The sequence below is a fragment of the Vipera berus genome (genome assembly GCF_964194415.1).
Source record: "Vipera berus genome assembly, chromosome: 7".
Lineage (NCBI taxonomy): Eukaryota > Metazoa > Chordata > Lepidosauria > Squamata > Viperidae > Vipera > Vipera berus.
Genome location: NC_138209.1, coordinates 47,121,701 through 47,146,364, shown reverse-complemented (window position 1 = coordinate 47,146,364; position 24,664 = coordinate 47,121,701). Strand labels below are relative to the sequence as shown.

General features: G+C 37.3%; 1 protein-coding gene across 1 annotated transcript in view; it reads left to right on the top strand.

The window, feature by feature from the left end:
- WWC2 (WW and C2 domain containing 2) overlaps positions 1 to 24,664 on the top strand; it is a 176,177-nt gene that overhangs the window by 79,777 nt on the left and 71,736 nt on the right. Inside the window, exons 3-7 of the mRNA XM_081332605.1 lie at positions 13,284 to 13,487; positions 16,823 to 16,899; positions 18,954 to 19,033; positions 23,360 to 23,489; positions 24,054 to 24,200. Coding sequence (XP_081188731.1) covers positions 13,284 to 13,487; positions 16,823 to 16,899; positions 18,954 to 19,033; positions 23,360 to 23,489; positions 24,054 to 24,200 — 638 coding nt within the window. The remainder of the gene's footprint in view (positions 1 to 13,283; positions 13,488 to 16,822; positions 16,900 to 18,953; positions 19,034 to 23,359; positions 23,490 to 24,053; positions 24,201 to 24,664) is intronic.

The window sequence follows — 24,664 nt, the reverse complement described above, 5'->3', positions numbered from 1 at the left end:
TGGGATTGATTCAAATAAATATTCAAAAGTTGAAAAAAATATTTACTTAGGATTACAGATTAAAAAGGACAGCAGTAGACTAGCTGGGAAATATTGTTCCAGAATATTAGACTGACTCTAGAAATAAAAAATTAAATATAAAATCAAATGTTTTAGAGATCTTTCACCACATTCTTAAGGCTTAGAAGATGAGCAAACGGTAATAGTATGGATTATGCATATAGGTAAATGAAATAACTAGATAGGAATTTGGTTACAGTTTGAATTTTTCTTTGCTTTTGTTTGCATAGGACATAATGCAAACAGTTGTGGAGAATTATCTCCTTACCTGCTGTGGGCTTTTGGAGGAAGAGAGACTTGAGCTTTTAGTAAATTTATTTTGTGGAGGGTGCTAGATTGGGGTGGTTTTTTTTCCGTTAAACTGGTTTTTCTTCATCCTTTCAGAATGAAGAATCAGATACTTAAAGCATTTTCAGTGATACATTAATCCATTTGCAATTTGGGTGAAATTTTTCTGGAGTGCAGTCTCCATCAGTATGTTGGCTATAGGAGTGGTGTTCTGAAGAGAACACCCTTTGTTTCAGTTAGTAGGAGGTAAGCTGCCTATGATAAAGGTCAGAGGCAGGTCACATGTCTTACATGCTAAAATTGAGATTGTACAGGTGAAACTCGAAAAATTAGAATATTGTGCAAAAGTTCATTTATTTCAGTAATGCAACTTAAAAGGGGAAACTAATATATGAGATAGACTCATTACATGCAAAGCAAGATAGTTCAAGCCCTGATTTGTCATAATTGTGATGATTATGGCTTACAGCTCATGAAAACCCCAAATCCACAATCTCAGAAAATTAGAATATTGTGAAAAGGTGCAATATTCTAGGCTCAAAGTGTCCCACTCTAATCAGCTAATTAAGCCATAACACCTGCAAAGGGTTTCTGAGCCTTTAAATGGTCTCTCAGTCTAATTCAGTAGGAATCACAATCATAGGGAAGACTGCTGACCTGACAGTTGTGCAGAAAAGCATCATTGACACCCTCCATAAGGAGGGAAAGCCTCAAAAGGTAATTGCAAAAGAAGTTGGATGTTCCCAAAGTGCTGTATCAAAGCACATTAATAGAAAGTTATGTGGAAGGGAAAAGTGTGGAAGAAAAAGGTGCACAAGCAGCAGGGATGACTGCAGCCTGGAGAGGATTGTCAGGAAAAGGCCATTCAAAAGTGTTGGGGACTTTCACAAGGAGTGGACTGAGGCTGGAGTCAGTGCATCAAGAGCCATCACACACAGACGGATCCTGGACATGGGCTTCAAATGTCATATTCCTCTTGTCAAGCTGCTCCTGAACAACAAACAACGTCAGAAGCATCTTACCTGGGCTAAAGAAAAACAGACCTGGTCTGTTGCTCAGTGGTCCAAAGTGCTCTTTTCTGATGAGAGCAACTTTTGCATCTCATTTGGAAACCAAGGACCCAGAGTCTGGAGGAAGAATGGAGAGGCACACACTGCAAGATGCTTGACGTCCAGTGTGAAGTTTCCACAGTCTGTGTTGATTTGGGGAGCCATGTCATCTGCTGGTGTTGGTCCACTGTGCTTCATTAAGTCCAGGGTTGACGCAGCCATCTACCAGGAGATTTTGGAGCACTTCATGCTTCCTTCTGCAGATGAGCTTTATGGGGATGCTGACTTCATTTTCCAGCAGGACTTGGCACCTGCCCACACTGCCAAAAGCACCAAAACCTGGTTCAATGACCGTGGGATTACTGTGCTTGATTGGCTAGCAAACTCGCCTGACCTGAACCCCATAGAGAATCTATGGGCCATTGCCAAGAGAAAGATGAGAGACATGAGACCGAACAATGCAGAAGAGCTGAAGGCCGCTATTGAAGCATCCTAGTCTTCCATAACACCTCAGCAGTGCCACAGGCTGATAGCTTCCATGCCACGCCACATTGAGGCAGTAATTGCTGCAAAAGGGGCCCAAACCAAGTACTGAGTACATATGCATGCTTATACTTTTCAGAGGTCTGATATTGTTCTATGTACACTCCTTGTTTTATTGATTGCATGTAATATTCTAATTTTCTGAGATTGTGGATTTGGGGTTTTCATGAGCTGTACGGCATAATCATCACAATTATGACAAATCACGGCTTGAACTATCTTGCTTTGCATGTAATGAGTCTATCTCATATATTAGTTTCCCCTTTTAAGTTGCATTACTGAAATAAATGAACTTTTGCACGATATTCTAATTTTTTGAGTTTCACCTGTAGCTTTTAATTCACCTGACTAGAATGCAATAGTCTGATAATTACGAATTGCACTGCTCAAGAGTTTAGGAAATGTTTCACTAAAGTTTAACTGTAGAAATACTGACTTAAGGGAAGCTACATTTTTACCTGTGTAATAATATACTGTATGTATGCATTGGCAATTACTGCTGGAGCTGTTAAGGAGTGTACTGTTTCAATTCCAGAAATATTTCCCTCTTCTTGCTTTTTTTCAGTCTATGAATTGTATTTTAAAATAAACATCTTAATCTTCTCTAAGAAAATAAAACACACCAAACTTTTCTGTAGCCTACATTGTTTTGTGGCAGCTCATGGACTATAACAGACATGTCAAACTCGCAATGTCACGTGACGTTGCGCAACGTATTGGGACAGTTTTGCCATTGCCAGCAATGAGGTGGGCGCAGCTTCTGGATGATGCGTCCAGTCCAAGAGCCGGCAGTTTGACACCCCTGGACTATAATACCATGACTAAGATTGAAAGTTATGAAGTGTTATTTCAATTATGATGTGTAAATTACAATTTCACTTTGTTTAACCACTATTTACTGAATAAACTATACAATAATTAGTGGATTTGTTCAAAATGCTAACAGTGGAAAAATGTAGAAGTTGAATTAGTTTCTGTTCATCTAAGGATTCATTGAAACATACCATTTGATCAGAGGTGCTTAAACTTTTACATGCAATTATTAATGTTTCAGTCTCACCCAAAATAGACTAGAAGCAGTGGTGGGATTCAGCCGGTTTGCACCACTTCGGCATCACTGGTAGCTAATTTTTTGTTCCCCAGGCCCAGAATGGACTTCCAGAAGCAGCATCTACACAGAAAACTGCTTGTTCACATATATGAATCCCACCATTGGCTAGAAGTATATAATATGGTTTATGGCCAATTGAGCCACTTTTAATATACATTATTGCTTCTTGAAGTTTGTTGAAAAACAGCTACCTTGTTCCACATGTTCACATAGTGATCATGTGAAAAATATAAATAGCGATAGTACTTAGTCTTACATACCACCCCATAGTGCTTTACAGCCCTCTCTAAGTGGTTTACAGAGTCAGCATCTTGGCCCCAACAATCTGGGTCCTCATTTTACTAAGCTCAGAAGGATGTAAGACTAAGTCAACCTTGAGCCCCATCAGGATTGAATTCCAAGTTGTGGGCAGAGTTAGACTGTACTGTATTCTAATCACTGCGCCACCATGCCCCAAAACGTTATGCTGCATGTAGGCAAACCTTAGCTTATGATTTTGGTATATAAATGGTGTTTTCTCAAAAATGTCTTCCTTGACCAAATGAAAACACAGGTATTGAAGACTAACTATAAACACATATTTCATTTTTCTTCATCATATTGGTTATTTGTGTCCATTGTTATTCACTGCCCCTTCACAGGGCTCCATTGAGATGTGGTCACCTAGTGTCTGAAGGCTATAAGAATTTGATGGAGTAAAATATGCTGAAATAGGTCATTGGCAAGAGCAAGTTCCTGTTCACACTTACTCTGGACTGAGTCATACAGTACCCTCCTTGAAGGAATAGGCCAATGACTTCAGAGCTCTCTTGGATTTATAACTTTTGCTTGAACAGCAAAACCTGGAGTGGCTTTCGCATAGTTGCAACTGGTACCTAAATTGCAGCCTTTTTTGGATTGAGGTAATAGATATTCATGCCCTCATAAAATCAAGACCTGTTTATTGCATTATTGTGATGGAATGAACACCTGAAGGAAGGAAGCCCTGGTGGGTGAAGTTAAGAGATATGCCAATCTGGACTTTATAGGTGGGAGGAAGCATATGAAGTCAAACACTTAGACCTATACAGTATCTAGCTTCCCAAAGGAAAACAGACAGTCTGGCAACATTCTTGTGTTACAGTAGAGTTAAAAGCAAGGAACCTCTGGGCCTGAGTTCAAAGTTAATTATTTGCATCTGACAATTATGATTATTTGGCATTGCCTTTGAAGACTCGAGAGAGCTTTCATAGGTGCAGATTATGGTAATCCACTTTCTGATGGATGAGACTGCGTCAACTGAGCAAAATATATATTGTAGCCTCTGGATTGGTTGCCAATATGCTTCTGATACAGTTTTAACTGTTGTTCTTTTATTTATAAAGGCGGTGGCTCAGTGGGTTAGGACGCTGAGCTTGTCGATCAGAAGGTCGGCAGTTTGGCGGGCTGAATCCCGAGTGCCGCGTAACAGAGTGAGCGCCTGTTACTCGTCCCAGCTTCTGCCAACCTAGCAGTTCGAAAGCACGTAAAAATGAAAGTAGAAAAATAGGGACCACTACGGTGGGAAGGTAACAGTGTTCCGTGCGCCTTTGGCATCTAGTCATGCCAGCCACATGACCACGGAGACGTCCTCGGACAAGCGCTGGCTCTTTGGCTTTGAAACGGAGATGAGCACCGGCCCCGTAGAGTTGGAAACGACTAGCACGCATGTGCGGGGTAACCTTTACCTTTACCTTTATATGGCATTAGCCCATGCTACCCAAGATCATATTTTTGCAGATAGAATTAATCTGTCTGTGCAACTAGCTTAAGAGAAATTTGGATTCTGTCTCCTTGAGATGGGAGGAAGGGACAGTCCTTTTCTGCAGCTGTTTTATCTGTTCAGACAGCTCACCTTTTGAGGGCTGGTAGAATGCCAAACATTTTGGCATTCAGGCAGACAATAAAGATCAACCCTCAAGCATTTGGGCGTAAAGTGTGTTTTTCATGCGGTCATTCAGTTTTTCATTTAATATTCTTAGCCTATTATAGTTTTAGGATTTCATATCAGATGCCTAGGAAGTGGGTTTGAGTAAGATACTGCATAAACTTCTCAAGTTTCCTGACTACAGTTTGCCAGAAAACTACAAATTTCCTATAACTTAGTTTGATTTAACAGCTAGAGCTACCACAGGTCTCACTAATATGCCTTAGCTAGAGAAAAGTTTTTATTGCAAGCAAGATTGAAACCATGGGGAATAAAAGTTTATAGCCCTTATTATATTATATTTTATGTTTATCTTTTGTGAAGAAAGACAAACTGGCCACACTTACTAAATGCTGGGGAAAGGTAATAAGGAGGGATTGGAGGACATGGAAAATCTGGACCTATTCTCTAGGAACATGAATTGGTTTGTTATTGTTATTTTTTAGGATGTTTTACATCAGTTCTACTTTATAGCCATGGGATTTACAAGTGGTGTACTTTGTAAATATTAACTAGATCCAATCAAGCATAATGTTAACTGTTATGTATGCAGGCACCTGCATAGCAACAGCCACCAGGGGGCGTTGGCCTGGATGGTTTCGGCAGGAAACCCAGTTTTGGCGGGAAACCTAGGGCCAACCCCATTGGCTGTTAGCTCACCTGGCCAGGTATATAAGGAGGCCAGGTAGCCCTCATTCTCTAGTTCACTACCCCCTTCAATAAAGAGCTGAACTCACGCACCGGCTGGCGTCTCTTCCTTGCGTCGGACCCACAACACAATATTAACCAAAGTTAGCTATATGGGGCTGCTGTGACTTCAAAACCTTAAGTTGACTAAATATGCATATGTGCCTCCCAGTATATGAGGTTGCAGAAGAATTTTGCATCTGTGCATAGGATGCCAGTCAGAGTACAAGCTCTGCAGCAGATAATCTTTTTATGCAGTTGAAGTAACAGAAATAAGGCAATATTAACAATTTCCAATGGAATAGTTTTATTAGTCCTTTGCAGTAGAATCCCCAAAGAATCTTGTAATGCCTTGAAATTAGCAAGTTTAATTTTGGTTGCGCACAATCTACTTCATCAGAAACACAATCTGCTTCATCAAATGCCATTAAATCACTCATTCTGCCATCAGTTAAACATGTTAATCAATAATATCTGAGTGTTTTCTTTTCTGTCTCTGGGATTATAAGGTAGAAATCCTAATTTAAAAAGACTTAATTCCATTGCTACTGCAGAGTTAGTCTTTTACCTAGCACTATTATTCTTGTTTAGAACAAGTCTTTTATTACTTTTATTTTACAGGAAAGGAAAGCTCATCACTCATTGCTTGCAATAAGCACATAAGAATTTTATTAGAATCAGAAGCTTAGGAAAGAAATTGGGCCCAGCAGTTTAGAACTATTTTCAAGAAGGAGAATATCATTAATGATCCCCAGGAAAACTATAAATTTTATTCAAAGAGCAGTTAAAGAATATCAATTCCATGTTATAGCTTTTCTGTTTAGCCTAAGACAGTAAAGAGAAATACTCTTCATTACAGAGTGATTTTTGCCTTGAATTTTCTCCAGATTGATTGCAGTACCTTACAGTGTTAGGTTGTATTGATCATTTTTTGTATTTGTATGCCCAATTTTTTTTGAAGAAATGTGTTTTTTTTCTAAAGAAGGATGTGTATCTTATAATTTATAAATATGAGCGTTAGCAATTGTTAAAAATGCCACAGAATAAGATAATTCTGTTATCACTGTTAAGTCTTAAAAGTGTTCCTAGTAATAGTAGTCTGCTGTAGCATAATTAGAGTGCTAACTGCCCTGCTACCTCAGGAAACCTGAATTATGTCTGACCCATCTCAATTGCTTTTATCTGAAGGAAAGCAAGATTGCGGGAAATGTTCTGCAGATGCTCACAGTGTGTCATATTCAGCTTTGAGTTAGCGATCTTGAAGTGCAAGTGAAACCTTTTTCTTTAATGCAGGCAGAACTGGCATTCATCCTGCTGCTTCATGGATATAGAAGTACATTAGCCTGCTGTTAGGAATGGATGGCCTGTAAAATCTCCACCAGGCTGAAATTCTTCCATATAGCCTTAATTCATATACCTGTTGGCCATGCTGTTTCTCTGAACAGCTATAGAATGAAAATCATCTTTAGAAAACATGCTTTAGAAATAGTTCTTGTAAGGATCCTTATTTTTTTCTAACCTAGTATGTATTTATTTCAAAGAGTTCCTTGCCAGGTTTCAGATTTTGGATGGCCAAATCTGATTTTGTTTTTCTTCACATTCGGAGACAAGTGTTGTGGCTGTATGAGCTCTCACAGAGAGGTGGAAATAAATATATGCTTGATTTTGAGCCAGTTAGTACTGAATCCCCATCCCCATCACTTGCCTTGAAAGTGCTTTGTCCTTGTCTAGCAATCACAAGGACAGTGTTGCTGTGGGCCACGTTTTAGGACTCTGCGGGCTATTCTTGCAGTTTGGGCCACATATTGAGCAATCTCAACTAAAACCTACTGGGCAATTACCTGAAATGTGTTCGCAGATATGGTTTTCTCTTGTAATATTATTTTCCATTACAGTTGGTGCTGCTCTTAAAGTAAAATCACAGCAAATATATCTGTTCCCTAACTTTAGTTGGTTTGACTATTGATTTGTTATAAATCCCATTTGCTACTTATGTTTTCTTCTGTTAAACTTATTTTGCATATATAGGCACAATTAGCTTGAAAAGATATAGGAACAAGATATGTCCTATGTTCTTTAGAATTCTTCTAAACTTCTGAGTTTGAGTTTCCTTCTCAGAATGTCTAGTGGATAGACACAAGGTGCCCCACTTTTACCATTTCAGCTGAAATTTGAGAGGCACACTTTAATATCTTTAAAGCACAAGGAGAAATCAAATTAAATCAATCAAAAATTTAGTTAGCCAACTTATACCAGAAAAGATCTCATAATGATTACTTAACAGCCGAAAATATCCATAACTTAGATTGATGGACTCTAGTACTAGTCTTCCTTTTCTGTTTTATTGATTAGACTATAATGGTCCCAAAAGGTTTGGGGGCACAACTCTTAAAATCCCTATTTTTAAAAAGGGGGGAAGAGACATCAGCTAATTATCAGTTTATTAAGAATTATCAGCAAATTGTACAGTATATATGTACTGTAAATGCAAAATTGATGGTTTGGTTGGAAACAACCAATTCTCACAGAGGAACAGACTGGCTTTAGAGCTCATCATTTCCTGTATATCCTGCTGTCATCCTACAACATCTGGGTGAGGAGTGTACAGCTCAAGCAGGATCTGTTTTATATGCTGCTTTTATTGACTGTAGATTTGCCTTTGACTCAATTTTGAGAATTAGGCTATGGGACAAATTGGTCAATTCCATGATAGATAATTCCCTATTATTCCTGATATACTAAAAATTCTATGTTAAAAATTAATTTTATTCCACAAGGGCATTTAACTAAAACAGGTTGCTACAATAAGGGGAGTGAGCCAGGATTGCATACGGGCACCATTATTATTCAGTGTTTATATAAATTCTTTGGTTGACCAATAGAACAGCTCCGACATTTTCCCCAAAGTTAGCTCAAAGGCATGTGTACCAGTGATGTCATTCTTCTGTATCAAACCTCAGTTGGGCTAAAATGCATTTTGAGGCCCCTTACCATTTATTGCAAGGAGGGAGAATTAGTAATTATGAAAAAAACAAAAGTCTTAGTATTTGTTAAACATCCCAGAATCCACCAGCCATTAAGTGTTCACAAAAATGAGCAAACAAAGACTTTTAGATACAGTATATTAGAATTGCTTTTCAGGCCTTTGGTGAGAGAAGCACTCACTCAAATTATGTAGTCTGTAATGCCCCAAAATCAAAACTTTCTACTATGTTTAAGAAGTTCCTTATCCATTCCTGCTGCTTTAAATTTATTTTTTACCAAAATGTGCTGTCAGTTCCTGTAGCTCAGCTAGGCCCCATAGTAACTATTCAGAATTAGACTTGAAAGCTTTGACAATAGCAGATAATTTCAGTACTAAATGGAGGAGATATCTCCTTGAGAAATGGTACTTCTATGGATACTCTAGAGCAGGGCTTTTCAACTTTTTCACCCATTGTACCACTTTTAGGATATGGCAACATCCGAGTACCACCAGTCGCCTAGCTCCAGCCATCTCTTGCTTAGGCTTGTGCGGTGCTGCCACCGGTTCAGCTCATTTCCCTCCCCCGCTACTTTTCTAGGATGGTCGCGTACCACCTGCCCGGTGCCAATGTACCACAGGTAGTACCCGTACCACTGGTTGAAAAGCCCTGCTCTAGAGAAGCTCCTTTTCCTAGGACACAAGTTTAAAAGATACATGTACACACACTGTGTGTTAGACATAGAAAAGCAACTAGAACAATCTCAACTATAGTACTCAAAAATATTTTCTGATGTAGTTGATCTTCTTCACAGACCTGTGGGTTATTTAAATTCTATCACAGTTTCCAAGCTAAGAAAGGCTCTAATTTAGCGCTCTGCCATCCAGTATACTAGAAAGCATATACTATATAAAAATAGCCTATACTAATCAGATGTGTCCTTGTGACACATGTGGTGTGGAATCTACTGCTTGCATTTTATTATATTGCAGCTACTATCTGGAATTCAGGCTTATTTCATTTACCTTCATATATCAAAATACCCCAGGTATTTTTACATGCAGATCCTTCCTTCAGACCAATAAGACTGTACTTCTTGGATATTGCTAAATTGTGCCCTACAACTATTAAAACTAGACAGAGCTGGCCTCATCCGAGTATTTCCAGACTTTTGGTTACTGATAAAAGTCACTGTTTTAAACAACATTATAATTTTACTCTCAGCTTGTAGGTTATTCTAAGCAAAATTTCTAGGTCCCTTTTGTTATTATATTATTAGATTATTATATCTATATATTATATAGTTATATATATATATACTATATTTGTACCTTCAAATCACTGTTGATTCCTAGTGAGTGCTTGGACAAGTCGCTTCAGTTTTCATGATAAGGTTTTTCAGAAGTGGTTCACCATTGCCTGCTTCCTAGGACTGGGAGAAAGTGACTGGCCCAAGGTCATTCAGGTGGCTTTGTTCCTCAGGCAGGACTAGAACTCACAGCCTCCCACTTTCTAAATTAATGCCTTAACCACCTCACCAAACTTGCTGTATATTACACCCACAAATAGAAAGTAATCAAAATTGATGCTCTCTGTATGGCGTGACTCCTAGATGGTTTCTGTTTTGCTTTGCTTGTTTTTATGCTGAAATAAAGAATTGATTGATTGACCTAAGATTTAACTGCTTAAACAGAAGATTCTAAGGGAGCAGCTAAAAGTCTCAAAGAGTATATAACAAAATTCTAGAGAGGGAGACCCTATTTTCCATTGAAACTATCTTTCAAACTTTAACTCCTATCATTTCTTTTTGCAATATCAGAATAATTCTACTACGACTCTGATACAGGAATGAATTGCAGTGGAAGAATAATATTATTTCTGTTTATCTTTATTCCAGAATACTTAAGGCCACATAGGCATTGCTGCATGATTTGATTTTTATTCTCATGGCAGCATATTCCAAATATTTCCAATGAACTTTGTGAAGTTGGGATTCTCCAACTGTTATTTGGATACTCTAACCACTACACTATGCTCATTCTCAATAAGTTCAAAGTTAAGATAAAAAGGGCTGGAATCTTATGAGAAAGTGGGGTAGGATAAAATAGGAGGGTACACTTGCAATCTTTTTATTTTTATTTTATTATTAGTCTTGGGCAGTCAGGTTTCACCCCTAAATTAGATTTGTCAAGAGATATGTGGATCCGTTTTTTAAAAAAAAGTTATAAAATCCTGCTTGTGGAAGATGGGATCCAAAATAGACCTTGGAGTGCCAATCAGTTTTCTCCTCTGTTCTTCCTCAAAATCCCTCTCCTTATTGAAATGTTTTTGTTTTGTCTTCTTATGAAAAATAACAGTTGTAGCAAGAGGGAAAGATAATTTTCAGCAGGATGAGTTGAACTATATTAGGTTCTGATATTAATTCAGGCTTGCCATGTGGATTCATTGGAACAGATGAGACCAAAGTGGGGGTGTTTGGCCATAATGCATGGTGCCACACTTTGTGAAAACCAAACACAGCATATCATCACAAACATCTCCTACCAACTGTCAAGCACAATAGTAGAGGGGTGGTGATTTGGGCTTGGTTTGCAGCTACAGGACCTGGCCACCTTGCAGTCATTGAGTTGACCATGAACTCCTAATCTAGAGTATAATGTGAGGCCATCTGTCTGACAGCTAAAGCTTGGCTGACATTGGGTCATGCAACAAGACAATGATCCCAAGCATGCCAGCAAATCTACAACAGAGTGGCTGAAAAAGAAAAGCATCAAGATGTTGCACTGGCCCAGGCAAAGTCCAGACCTCAACCTGATTGAAATGCTGTAGCAGAACCTCAAGTGAGCTGTGCATAAACAAATGCCCAATGCTCAATGAACTGAAGCAATGTTGTGAATAACAATGGGCCAAAATTCCTCCACAACAATATGAGAGACTGATAAAGTCATACAGAAAACAATTACTTCAAGTTATGGCTGCTAAGGGTGGTTCTTCAAGCTATTGAATCACAAGTTGAACTTAGTTTTTCATACATGGCTTCTTCATTTTGGCTTTCTTTTTGTAAAATAAATTATGGTATGGTGTAATATGTGTTGTTGTTCATCTGAAATGGTATTTACTTACTTTTAAGAACTGCTAAGAACCAGATTATTTTTACTATGTCCTGATATGTAAAATCATAGAACTCAAAGAGGGTGTACTTTCATTTTCACATGACTGAACACACACGTGTGTGTGTATGTGTATACATGCATACTCACTTATATAGACAGAGAAGAATACTTTATTTCACTTAGGAGTCAACATTAGAAAGCTGAATTGGCTTTTCTTTTATGAAGTTGTATAAATGTAAGTGGTTTCTTTCTCCATTTCTTTGAATTTTGAAGGAACTTTCCACAGAAATGTGCACGCCTAAAATATATTTTTTTAGCATTGACAAAGAAGAAACATTCTGATTATCACTCTCACTCTCTTTAGAGCTATTGTCTTATTTTCATTTGCCTCTTGAATTCCCATCAAAATGTAGCACTAGAAAGATTAAGTGGAACTGTCAAGCATTATTGGCGGTTTTTACCACCAGGGACCTTTCTCTGCTGTAGCAGAAACTAACCAAACATATATTTAAAGACTAGTATAGCATATTTAAATTACTGTTTGCTCTGGATAATTTTAGTAGTCAAAAGTAGAGAAAAGTGTCTTAGTGGGGGACATGTAACTAATGTTATTGGGGTGAGAAGAACTTAAATCAGCAGCTTAGATTAATTTCTTCTTTGGAGTTGTGAAGATGTAAAATATCTCCTAAGAGCTATATGCTATAATGCTCTTCATCAGCTGAAATTGAACTCATTAACTGAAATCTATTAGAAATTTGAATCATTCTCTGAAATTCTCTAGGAGTTGAATTCTTTTAAAACTTTAAAAAAAAATTAGCAGAGTTAAGGGGAGCCAACTGAAACTCTCATGTATTTCTAATGATTTACTAAAAAAGACAAAATCTGTATTGTATAGGTCTTTCTGTATTACCTGAGAATCTATGTTTACATTGAACAAGTTGGCACTCATTTTTAATCTAAGAATGCAATTTTTATAGGGCAATGTTTAAAGTTTACTAGCAGTTTTCTTCAGTGCTGAATATCTAAATATATGGTATTTTAATCTCTAGATTTTCAGTGCAGTTTCAGAATTCTTTCCTCTGTGGTTATTTTATTTAACAATAAGAGAGAGAATATTTTGATTTCCATTTATTTTCAATTCCAGTAGCAAAAATGGGAAGCAAATGAGGTGCAGGCACAAACTAGATTTAAATAAAGCTACTTACAAATAATAATTAAAAAACAAACAAAAAAGTATTACTTATTGGCTGGTCTGAGTTGAAAATATACTCTTTGAATCAGTTCAAAACATGCATCAAAAATACAAATAAAAATGACTCTTTTCTCTAAGACATGTACAAATGTTTCCCTAAAGTATTTGATAAATAACTTAGTTTAACATGCCAACACCTAATAACAATTAGTTTCTTATGCATGTACCAAAATAAAAGTGGGCATTGAGTTTTCTGTGGTTTTTTTTAGACTTAAGACACAGATTTAAGGGTTCTTAACTGAACGGAAGCTTTTGTTGTTGTACCTTTACAGAAACTACACAGATAGAAGATCCAAGAAAACAGTGGCGACAAGAACAAGAAAAAATGTTAAAAGATTATCTTACTGTAGCTCAAGATGCACTTAGCACTAAGAAAGAACTTTTCCATGTGAAAGAGCAGAGGCTGGCTCTTGCCTTGGGTGAATATGTACGGTTGAATGATGTTTACAAGGAAAAATCAAGCTCTTATACAAGTCGTATGTATCCAAGACATATGTATGATATGTCTTTCTCTTTTCATTTTTTTAACTCGCATTTCTCAATTCAAAAGATCTGGATGATCTTCAAGAAACAGTTGTGGCCAGCCCTAATTAAACTGAGATTTATCCCAGTCCTGGGAGCTGTAGCAATTGATTCTGGAATGGTAAATCAGAGGCTTCTCATTTACTAACCAGTTCAGTTTTACAAAGAATTTGAACATTTCTTTGTCTGTATCAAACACATACAGGTAGTCCTCCAATTACAACCACAGTTGGGCTCATAATATTAGTAGTTGAGCAAAATTGTCATTAAGCGAGATGCTACATGACTATTTTACTCAATGACTGTATTCCCTGCTTTCCTAGTTGCAGTTGTCCCAAAGGTGCTTTTTCAGGAGGCAACTGGACTTCCTTATTTTTCCTTGAAGACGTTTCACTTCTCATCCAAGAAGCTGCTTCAGCTCTGACTGGATGGTGGGGAATGGAAAGATTTATATTCCTTGCAGACAGCTGATCATTTGCTTTCTTTTAGGGAGTTGTTAGGCCATTTGGAGGTTTATCTGTGTCCTCAGGGTCATCTGAGTAATGCAAATATGTGTGAAGCCTTCTTGGCTGCATGATGTTTTCTGCCCTGTGTCCCTTCACTGTTGAAGACAGGCGCAGTCTGTTGGGGATGAGTCCATGTTGTCTGCATCTCAACTGAAGCACAAATGATTCCTGTAGTCTACAATGTTTTCTGGAAATCCGTTCATACCCCTGCACCATTTGAAGGGTGTTCATCCCAAAGTCCATAGCTAAATGTCTATGGAGATTCTCAGTCATCCAGGTCATGGTTGTCCCAAAGGTGCTTTTTAGGAGGCAACTGGACTTCCTTGTTTTTCTTTGAAACCGTTTTGCTGCACTCTCACTAGCTGTAGCTTCCAAATACTCTTCGAGGGTAGCCCCATATAGAGCGCATTGCAGTAGTCCAACTGTGAAATGATTAGAGTCTAAATTTTTAAGTGCAGGGAATCCTGATCCAGGAAAGACCGCAGCTAGGAGTCGCTTGAGTTTTCTTCTCTGGATGGGCAAAATGTCGTTTGCTAGCATTTTTCTCTGCGTGGAGGGGAAATCTCTTCGCTCACTGGGAGAACGGATCTCGAATCCAACACTTTCTCTGCTTCCCTATTTACTTTCAAGGAAAACCAGCAGAGAAGATTACAAATGATGGTCACATGATGGCAGGGGCACTTGTCAACCAGTTGTACATACAAGCAAATTGCCAAGCACCCAAAATGTGGTCATGTGATGGAGTGTGTGCCTAGCGCAATGTTTTACAGTAGCCAGAAGTGCTTTATGGATAAAGTACCTGTTCCAAGACTGTCATGAGTGAGAATGGTCATTAAATCACCAGTTATAAATTGAGGATTACCTGTACAAACAATTATTTCAGTATATAGGTTGGAAGCATCCAGATCTGAGATCAGATAGTGGGGCAGAAGTAATGCTGCTAAAAAAAATGGTCTTGACCAGCTCTGGAAAACATACCTCCAGAAATCAATCCTGAGATTGCAAACTAATGTAAAAGTTTACAATTTTATAAATGTTTGGTATCCAGTGCAGGCCAGATTCAGGGTAATAGTGAATTAACAGGAGACAATATACAGGTAGTTCTCAACTTGCAACCACAGTTGGGAATGGAGTTTCTTTCACAATGTGATGCGGTTGTAAAGCAAGATGTCACAAAACCACAATGATTTACTATGGCATTCTCAGCAATCCCTGTTACAAGGCAGAATGCCAGAGAGAGGGAGGTGGGGTGTAGTACCCCTGCAATTGTAAGTAAGGGCAAGTTGCTAAGTGCCTGAATTTTGATCATGTGTCTACAAGGACAGTACAACAGCTGTAACTTTGGCACAGTTCCTAAGTCCATTTATTCCACACTTTTGTAACTTTGAACAGTCACTAATCATGGTTATACGTCGAAGAAAATTTATATACAGAGGTTTGCTAAGGAAGTCTCACAGAAGCCTTATGCTATCAATGCTATCACTAGGCTCTATTGGTTTTATATATTGCATTAGTGGATATTGCAGGGCATGTACCGACGCCCTCAGCCAAATCTGATTCTCTGGTATTACACCCTGGCTGTGGTCCTTAAATGAGGCACTTCAATGAGAATCTTCCATATTCTTACCAGCCACAATGCATATTGAAAGTGCCCAAGCAAAGCATCTTTAAGGGCAAATCTGTCTTAGCTACTCTGAGCCTACTTAAAAGGACAAAAGAGCCATACAATCAAGTTTGCTATAGCCATGAATGCAAACATCTCAGCTAGAACACATGTGGGAAAATGCTAGGTGGCAGTGACTGGCAAAGCTGTACATTTAGGTACTTCATCTAGTTTACCCAGAAAGTCTTCAGCATTTTTACACATTTTTCCAGATGAATTCTAGCTCCCCATATAACAAGTGGGAACCCAGCACTTCTGACTTTATTCTGCATGTTATCACACTTAATATGAGAAGAACTACTGTAGAGTGGGACACTAACTTATCTTTATCTCTTTCTTGAAAAAAATGAATGGGATCAGGAGGATGGATTTTGGCTCTTTGAGCCTAAATTCACTCAAGTTCATGAATATAATAAAGATTTAGAATCACGTGTAAATTAGTCCTGATTTTTAGGGGCACCATTATTCTAAACAAATGTCCACTCCTATGCTATAGATATCTCTTGTACTTGCAGAAGTAATTATTTGCTCTGGTATGCTGAATTATTCTGTTAATGCCTTCCCATGAACAAGCAAGTCTTTTGAAAATGAAGTTGGGTGAAATAGCATCAATAATCTAGGAGAAAAGTAATTTGTAAGGAAGAGGGGGATAGGCAACAAATAGTCTTAAAGCAGCAATACTAGCTAAATTTCCATTTATGCAGCTTCTGTTTAAGTTTCCGAACTCTCTGGCAGAATGAGAGTGTATTGTTTTAGTTAACGCTAAATAGTTCTTACTGAATTAATCTGAGCCTATCTGTTTCTCTCAGTTCATCCTTCTTCAAGGGTTGCTTTATGGGAATAAAAGTAGGTGGAAATTTTTGCATACACAACTATAGCTCTTAGAGAAAATAGGTAAATAAATGTAATAAACAAATAATGCTAGCTGAATGATAAAAGTGAAAATACTTTGAATAATTGCTACTTACATTTTGTAGTTTTCACTGTAATATAGCAACCAGTCTTTTATTTTGCATTTTAAAACTATGTTGAACTGCTGTTTTGAATATCTTAGGGAACTGAAACATAAAATGGTCTCTCAAATGGTTAATTGTCTTTTTCCCCTTATTCCCCTAATAAGTTTTCTCAAGCTCCTCTTCCAGCACAAAGTATGATCCTGATATTCTGAAAGCAGAAATCTCCACTACAAGATTAAGGGTAAGATGCTTTGAAATCTCCCAGTAACTCAACTAAATTGTTTTCTAATAGTCTACATATACAAGCCTATATTTTTGTGGACATTTGTAGTGCTAATAATTTTAAAAGTAATATTTGCTTTAGGACTTGTTCATGATCAACATATGGAGATGTATTAAACCAAAGATATCTGCTTAAGGATTTCTCTTTTGAAAATGAATATTGTCAAGTGTGCACACCATTTGGAAATTTTGGTTTCTTTATATAGATTCTGTTTCCCTACAAACTCCCTTCCCCTCCCCACACATTGATGTCCGTCAGGAGTCCTCCCCTGCTCTCATTTGTTCTCCTTTTCTCTTAAGATATCTCCCTATGGCTATATCAACAATAAATCCTCTTTTGAATAAGAATAGCTTTCATAGACACACAGGCATTGACAAGTTAACTTAGCAACTGAATATGAATTTCATGTTAAATGATTTTGTTATCCAAACAAAGATGCTATCTTTTAAGCCAGCATATCTCTCATATCAGATGCTTGTCATGAACATTAGGACAATAAAATTCCTTTGTGTTCAGTAAATTATAATAATGGTTTATTTACATGAGATAGTGGTGCTGACTTTATTGAAACACAAGTTACGCCAATGCTCACAGCCGAACAGTGTTGCACGTATATGAAGAATTATTTTCAGACTAATTAATTATTTATGAATAGTTAATTTTCACAATATTAGTAAGCATTAGCATATCCACAGTGGTAATAGTCAATTTTTTCTATAGAAATGAATTCTGAACACTAATAGGCAAATCTAGAGACAGCGTTCATGTCCAATTTATGTATGTCTCCTGGAGAAAACACTGACCTCTAAAAGCATTTCTTTTGACCTGCTAATTGTGTTTATTGGAACTTAATAAGAACATTACTTATATATGTAGCTATCTGGTGTGGAATTGCTGACTGCTAACACACTTGGTAAATGAATTTGAATGTGATTGGAAATAGTGCTGAACTACTGATTGACTGAATATTTAAATCTTTGAGATAACTAGTGTTTTTAAGATACAATATGTTTAGTAGAATGTCTAAACCATAAGTATACACATACAGTATATGGGGCAGGATTTAAAATAGTTCCTTCATAATTTTAGTACATACATCCAATCATCTGACACATAGTTGCTGTTCTTCTTGCTGACCTCTTATTGTTTTTCTCCATGTTGAAACACAAACTAATTGTTTTTTTCTGTTTAAAGGATTTCCTTCTTTTTCCATTTAGAGTCAGCAGTTGTTGTCAGTCTTTTCTTGTATAAGAAAGATTCTGCAGAGAGAAAAATAAGGTTTAGTTAGGAAGGGTTTATTTATTCAGTTGTATGAATTATAAAGCTAACCATATCACAGTAGTGACTCTGGGCACTACTGTGATTAAAAATTAGCGCCACCATTACAGAATACATACCTTAATTCCCTTTTTAAAACAACAACCATCAAAACAACAATAAAAAAACCCCGACATCACCAGTAGAGCTCACCTAACCTCTGAGGAAACAGGTTTTCAGAGAATTACAAAACAATAATATAATTGGGGCCACCCATATCTTGGAAGGAAGGATGCTGTTCCACAGGGTAAATATAGCCACAGGAAAGGAGTTAAAGCCAAACTTGACAACTTTAAGCGTTGTAAACTTCAAATCCCAGAGTTCTAGGATTAGAAGTCCACAAGTCTTAAAGTTGTTAAGATTGGACATCCCTGAATTAAAGGGAAGAGCTTTCCTGCCCTATGATACCATCTGTAACTGTGGACTATTTAACCCTCATTTTAACATTAAGAATCAGATGACGTTGAATCAAGTCACCAGGAACTTGAAAGAAAAACATTTTTTCCACAGAAGCATATGATAAAGTCAATTTCATGTGGTCTTACATGTATGGTGGTAGTATTTAAAACGCAGGAACAAGGACAAGTCAAGATACCAGGTATTATTTATTGTTCATGTTTAAAGGTGTTAATTATTCTAAACTATTATGCACTATCTTAAAAGCAGTGTCTTAAACTTTTATTTTTGTATACAAGGTTAAAAAACTGAAGAGGGAACTCTTGCAGATGAAGCAAGAATTATTATATAAGGAGCAAGGCTATGAAACATTGCAACAGTAAGTATAAGAAGACAATTGAAATTGACTTAAATAATTCATCCCATTGGTTAGAATTAAATCAAATAGAATAATTATTTCTCTTGAAATAGGTGAGAAAAATCTACAACCAATGCCTATGGAAAATCTAACCTTGTCCTATTATTAAGGATGAAAAGCAGAAAGCTATTTAAAAGGTGTAAAAAGTGAGGGAATTGAATAGGTCCCTGTCTGCCACTTGTGCGATGAAGAAGAGCAAACAAGCAGCCAAAAAAGACAAAAGAAGCAATATTGCAGGCTGGTTATTTGGCGCCATGCGTCCTTTAAGCATAATTAGACCTTTACTGAATATTTAACTGTCATGGAAAAGGACAAGCTTCAGTGAGAAGGTTGAAACAGAGGAAAGATGGGGCTGAAATAAATCAGAAATTGGAGAAATCCCATGTTGTTGGGTTTTTTTGCTCCACTGATCTTTGCATTCCCTAAGTGCCTGCTCACTCTACTTGTATTTGGCAAAGTTTAGACAAGCATAATACGAACATCTATTTGAAGACTGCCCTGCCCAAAAGGAAAAGTCAATCATCTAAATTGGCTGGGTGGCAAATAAATAGCAGCTATATTAACTCCTGGGCCATATTACAGAATCCCCTGTAATATTACATATTACAGAATACAGAATTCTTTTACTTAAAAGAAAGCTGAGCAGATTTCTTACAAGTGTTCCTTTTTATTTTTTGTAAATAGTTAAGAATTTAAATCTTCCTGTAATCCCCCATTATTATTCCATATGACTTTAAAATATGAAATTGAATAGAATTAAAGTTTAAACAATTCACAAACACAGACGTTTAAAATTTAACTGAACATTGGAGATAATAAAAATGTTGGTACTTTTTTGTTCCCAGTTTACTTTTTCTTTTAAAACATAAGTATACCTAAAGCTTTAAAATTTCTACTTCTATTAAAATTAAAGTTAATCCAACACACTGGTTGTGTTACATTGCTGAAATTTGAAAACCAACTTGCTTGCAAGTAATTTCATTAGGAAACCAAAGCAAGTTTGGAAAACTTTCAGCAGCATACAACAAATAAACAATGAACATTTGTTATGAAAATTATGGCTGTCAGTTTATGACTAGCACTAATTCTATTTATTGAAAGCAGGGAGTCAAAATACATTTTATATTGGAAAGACCTTTTATTCATTTCTGCCATATGTGTTATAAAAAGTAGTTGCAACTTAAAATGTAATACTTAGAAGCAATAGGACTGCATCATGCTGGAAAAGCTCTGATTCATATCACTTGTTTTTATGTGCAGTTAATCTAGGTTGGATGATAATGCATCCAAAATCAAACATGATTAGGAAGTAAATACTCTGCTGTCAATAGTACATTTAAATAGAATCCAGGTGTATATCATGCTTAACATAATGTTAAATTCTGGCTTAATGTTACAAGCTTTGGACTAGTGTGTTTTCCCTTCTTTTCTCTGGTTTGGGATAGGTAAACTAATCTCCACTATATGTCATTTAACTGATAACATTTTAATCTCCTGTTTCTACAACTAATAGCCATCTCTATTTCTTACATTACAGCACAGAAGCTTTTTTCTTTAATGAAATTTAGCACATGTCAAATTATGTGGATAATTTTGCTCTAAGTTAATTCTTAATTATTTTTTTAATGAAAGTCCTTGATAAAGTCAGGAAAAAATTTATTTTCAGTGCAAAAATTCTTTATAAGATTATATTTAAGCCCTTTCAAGTTTAAAACTGTTTGTGAATCTTTTTCTTGGAAAATATAACTTGGTAAGTAAGAATGATAGTGTCACGGTTCCGATGAATGAGACAAATCAAACAAATTGAAGGCATATTATTTATTTAAAGTCTTAGTAATGAAATGAAACATCGGCACTCATGGAGGGATGCCAGAATCTGAAATCTCCTCCACCCAAACCCATCATAACACACACACAATCCCTGCTCTTATCTACATGTCATAAATCACATTATCCAATTAGTTTCACATATGAGGTCTCTCCTCCCATTCTGTACATGGCCTCTTATCTTCTCAAAATAGTCGTTAGAAAAATTCCCTCCCTCCAAGATTCAAAGTGAAGAAATTTAAACAAAAGGCTGTCTCTTACATTGTCAGTGCAAAAACATGTCAATGTTTGCAGCATTGACATCCGCCCCCCCCTTACAAAAAGAACAGATCCCGTAATGTAAACAAACACAAGTTAGGAGCTGACATCTCATTTTGCTTCTGGGGCCTCTTGCCACACATATTCTCTACTGGAGTGGTTCCAGCTTGATGCCGAGATAGGCTCAGTTATCTGCTGAAGTTTGGAGATGAGCTCAAATTCATCTTCCCACAGAAAACTATTATTTCCTCTTCAGAAGTTTCACCAACAATCAGGCCTTCTCTTTCCATCTTGAGGATTCTTCCCTGAATCTTTGCCAGCTTATCTCTCTTACCAGAGACAGCAACAGGGGTTCAAGACCCCCTTTGAAAGATATTAGATTCTGGCATGATGTCATGGTTCTGATGAATGAGACAAATCAAACATTGAAGGCATATTATTTATCTAAAAAGTCTTAGTAATGAAATGAAACATCGGCACTCATGGAGGGATACCAGAATCTGAAATCTCCACCCAAACCCATCATAACACACACCCAATCCCCGCCCTTATCTACACATCATACACATTATCCAATTAGTTTCACATATGAGGTCTCTCCTCCCATTCTGTAGCAGGCTTCTTATCTTCTCAAAATAGTTGTTAGAAAAATTCCCTCCCTCCAAGATTCAAAGTGAAGCAGTTTAAACAAAAGGCTGTCTCTTACATTGTCAGTGCAAAAACATGTCAGTGTTTGAAGCATTGACAGATAGATTATCTTGGAAAAAAGAAAACCATGGCATTCCTTCTTGTAGAAGAAGGGCTAGCAGAGCCTGAGGGAGAAGTGAAAAGAGGGATCATCCTAGAATCACTATGAATTAAGTCCAACTCCATTTGACTGCTGTTGATTTGCTGAGGGCCCATAGCTAAACAGCCATACTAGTCATTAGTGGGTCGTTTCACAAAATGGCTCATTTCATCCCTTGTAAGGGGTTGCTTACTGCCAAGGAAACAGCTCAGCTCTTTTTGAATCACATCTATCGATATAGAGGCATGGTCTCTAGAGTAGTCTCCACTAGGGGAAGTCAACTTGCTTCTAGATTTGGGAGGGCATTGTTCCAACTTTTGAATATTCAGGTTATCTTGTCTTCAGCCCACCACTCTGGAATAAATGGCAAGACAGAGAAAACAAATGAACAAACAAACAAACTCTTGTAGCATTAATATATCACTGCACCTAAACTGATCCTCATTACTGCTGTTGCCAGAATTTTCATATAATAACTGTCTCCACACATCTATTGCTATGACCCCCTTCCAAGCCTTGTATGGTACATACTGTATCCTAGTGTTCTATCAGAGAACCCAAGGTAGGAAAAGCCCATCCCAGAGTTGTGGATTTTTGAAAGAGCAGCTGGCTACACAAACACTGTTGAAACAGTGAAGCTACAACATGTGAAACACTCGTGCAAGAAGCCTGCAGACATCCATTGACAGGAAGGGCCTTGAGAGCTAAAGGAGCCAAGTCTATCTCTCTATCAAGTTTTTGGTCCGAACAAGACTGTCTAAGAAACTGCATGCTAAATTTCTGGCAGAGTCCTTTTGCCATCACTGGCTCCAAAATGGTGGAGGGGGACTGGGTAAGGTGCCCAAGCCTCCCCTCCTATGGAATGGCTGTCCGGCTCAGGAGGGGAGTGAAAGGGAAGAGGCAGGCAGGCAGCTGAGTCATTGAACAGGCAGGGGGAGGTTGCCAAATAAGGAGTGGCCTGGCTGCAGGGGCCCTGAGGTAAGTGGGTGCAGGGTGCGTGGAGCAGCTCCAGCCCCCCACCTGCCTTCCCCACCTCATGGCAGTGGCACAACATGCGCTCTCCTGCCCCATTGTGACCACGAGCAACCAGACAGTGGGATAGAGTGAGCGGGCTTTTAACTATGGCTTATTTTGAGGGTTGGGCTTATATAAGGTGCATGCTAAAAATCATGCTAGGGCTTATTTTCTGGGTGGGTCTTATTTTTGGGAAAACATGGTAGTAGAGATAGAATTTGGGAATATGATATACCTAGATTAAAGTACTTTCTGATACTCCTATATTTTGATTGAAAATAGCTGCTATTTATGGAAGGTAATATTACCAGAATTGCCTGTTTCTCTTTCCCTCAATAGGATATCCTTCTAAATGCCAGGAACACTTTTTTTAGAGTTACTATCAATGTACTATTTTACAGAATTGACCAAAAAATGTCTGGAGGCCAGAATGGATATGAGTTAAGTGAAGCCAAAGCTATTATGAATGAATTGAAGTCTATCCAAAAAGCTATAAGCTCTGGTGAAAAAGAAAAGCAAGATTTAATGAAGGTATTTTGATATCATTTTTATTCAGCATTTGGTGGTCCATGAGGCCCTTAACAACTATCATAACTAAGAGAGGTAGTTTCTAAGGTCTTACTAAGTTTGTACTAAAGAAAAAAAAGAGATTAAGTTACAGAACTGGATCTTGGAAACTGGATATATGTATTTTAGTATCTCCCATAAATTTGGTAGGGTAGGGATATTTTGACTGGGTTGCTGACTTCCTTGGCAGGCAATAGGAAAATTGCTTCATTGATTACAGATGAATGAGCAGATGTTTTGGCCTTATAAAATGTTTGCTGATTGCCATTTTCATTTCCAGGCTTTGGGAACCATTGCAAGATAGTATTGATATAGCTAACTAAAGTTTCTCACCATGCCTTTTTAAATACCTCGTTTGAGAGACAGAGAGGAGAATGCATGCACTGAGTTGTCTGATGTTGATGAACAATTGTAGAATATACCTTTCTATATTATTCTGTCTCTCTCTTGCCTATGCATTTCTTGCTGTGTGTAGTGGGTTTTTTTAAATAGCATAGTCTGCAATGATTTGTTGTTGTTGTTCCCCAGAGCCTTGTAAAGTTGAGAGAAAGATTCCTTCTTGGTCAAAATGTTGCCCAATCAGAATCAGACTTGAGATGCAGCCTGGCATGCTCCCAACAGTCTCTCTCCAAGCAAACTTTGGATGCAGGGTCTCAGACAGACATTTCTGGTGATGTATGTTTTTCCTATTATTTAAAGGTGGGGATGAAAAAAATAGATATGGAACACTCTTGAAGGGATCTGAGCCAAATGTCAATATAGCAAGAACATTCTAAAGAATGCTTCTTATGTTTCACTCTCAAAAGGCACTGCTTTGTGCTGCAGATATACTACTAGGTGAATTTCATAATCCTAAATAGTTTTTTAAATGATAGAAATGAGATCTACAATTTGCATATAGATTTTTGTTTGCCAAGAAATCTCTAGGAATAGAGGAGGCAATAAAAGCTATAAATCTGATAATTTATACTCAGCAATTCCTTTGTTAACTTACTCATACTGTATTTTTGTATCTACTATTTTTTCTTCTTTTGCTTGCTTGTTTGATATTTTTTCTCTTCTTTTTTTAAAAAGGTGAACCATTAAAAATCTGATCACCTAAATCATACAGTCCAGTGGCTTATAGAGGTTAATTCATA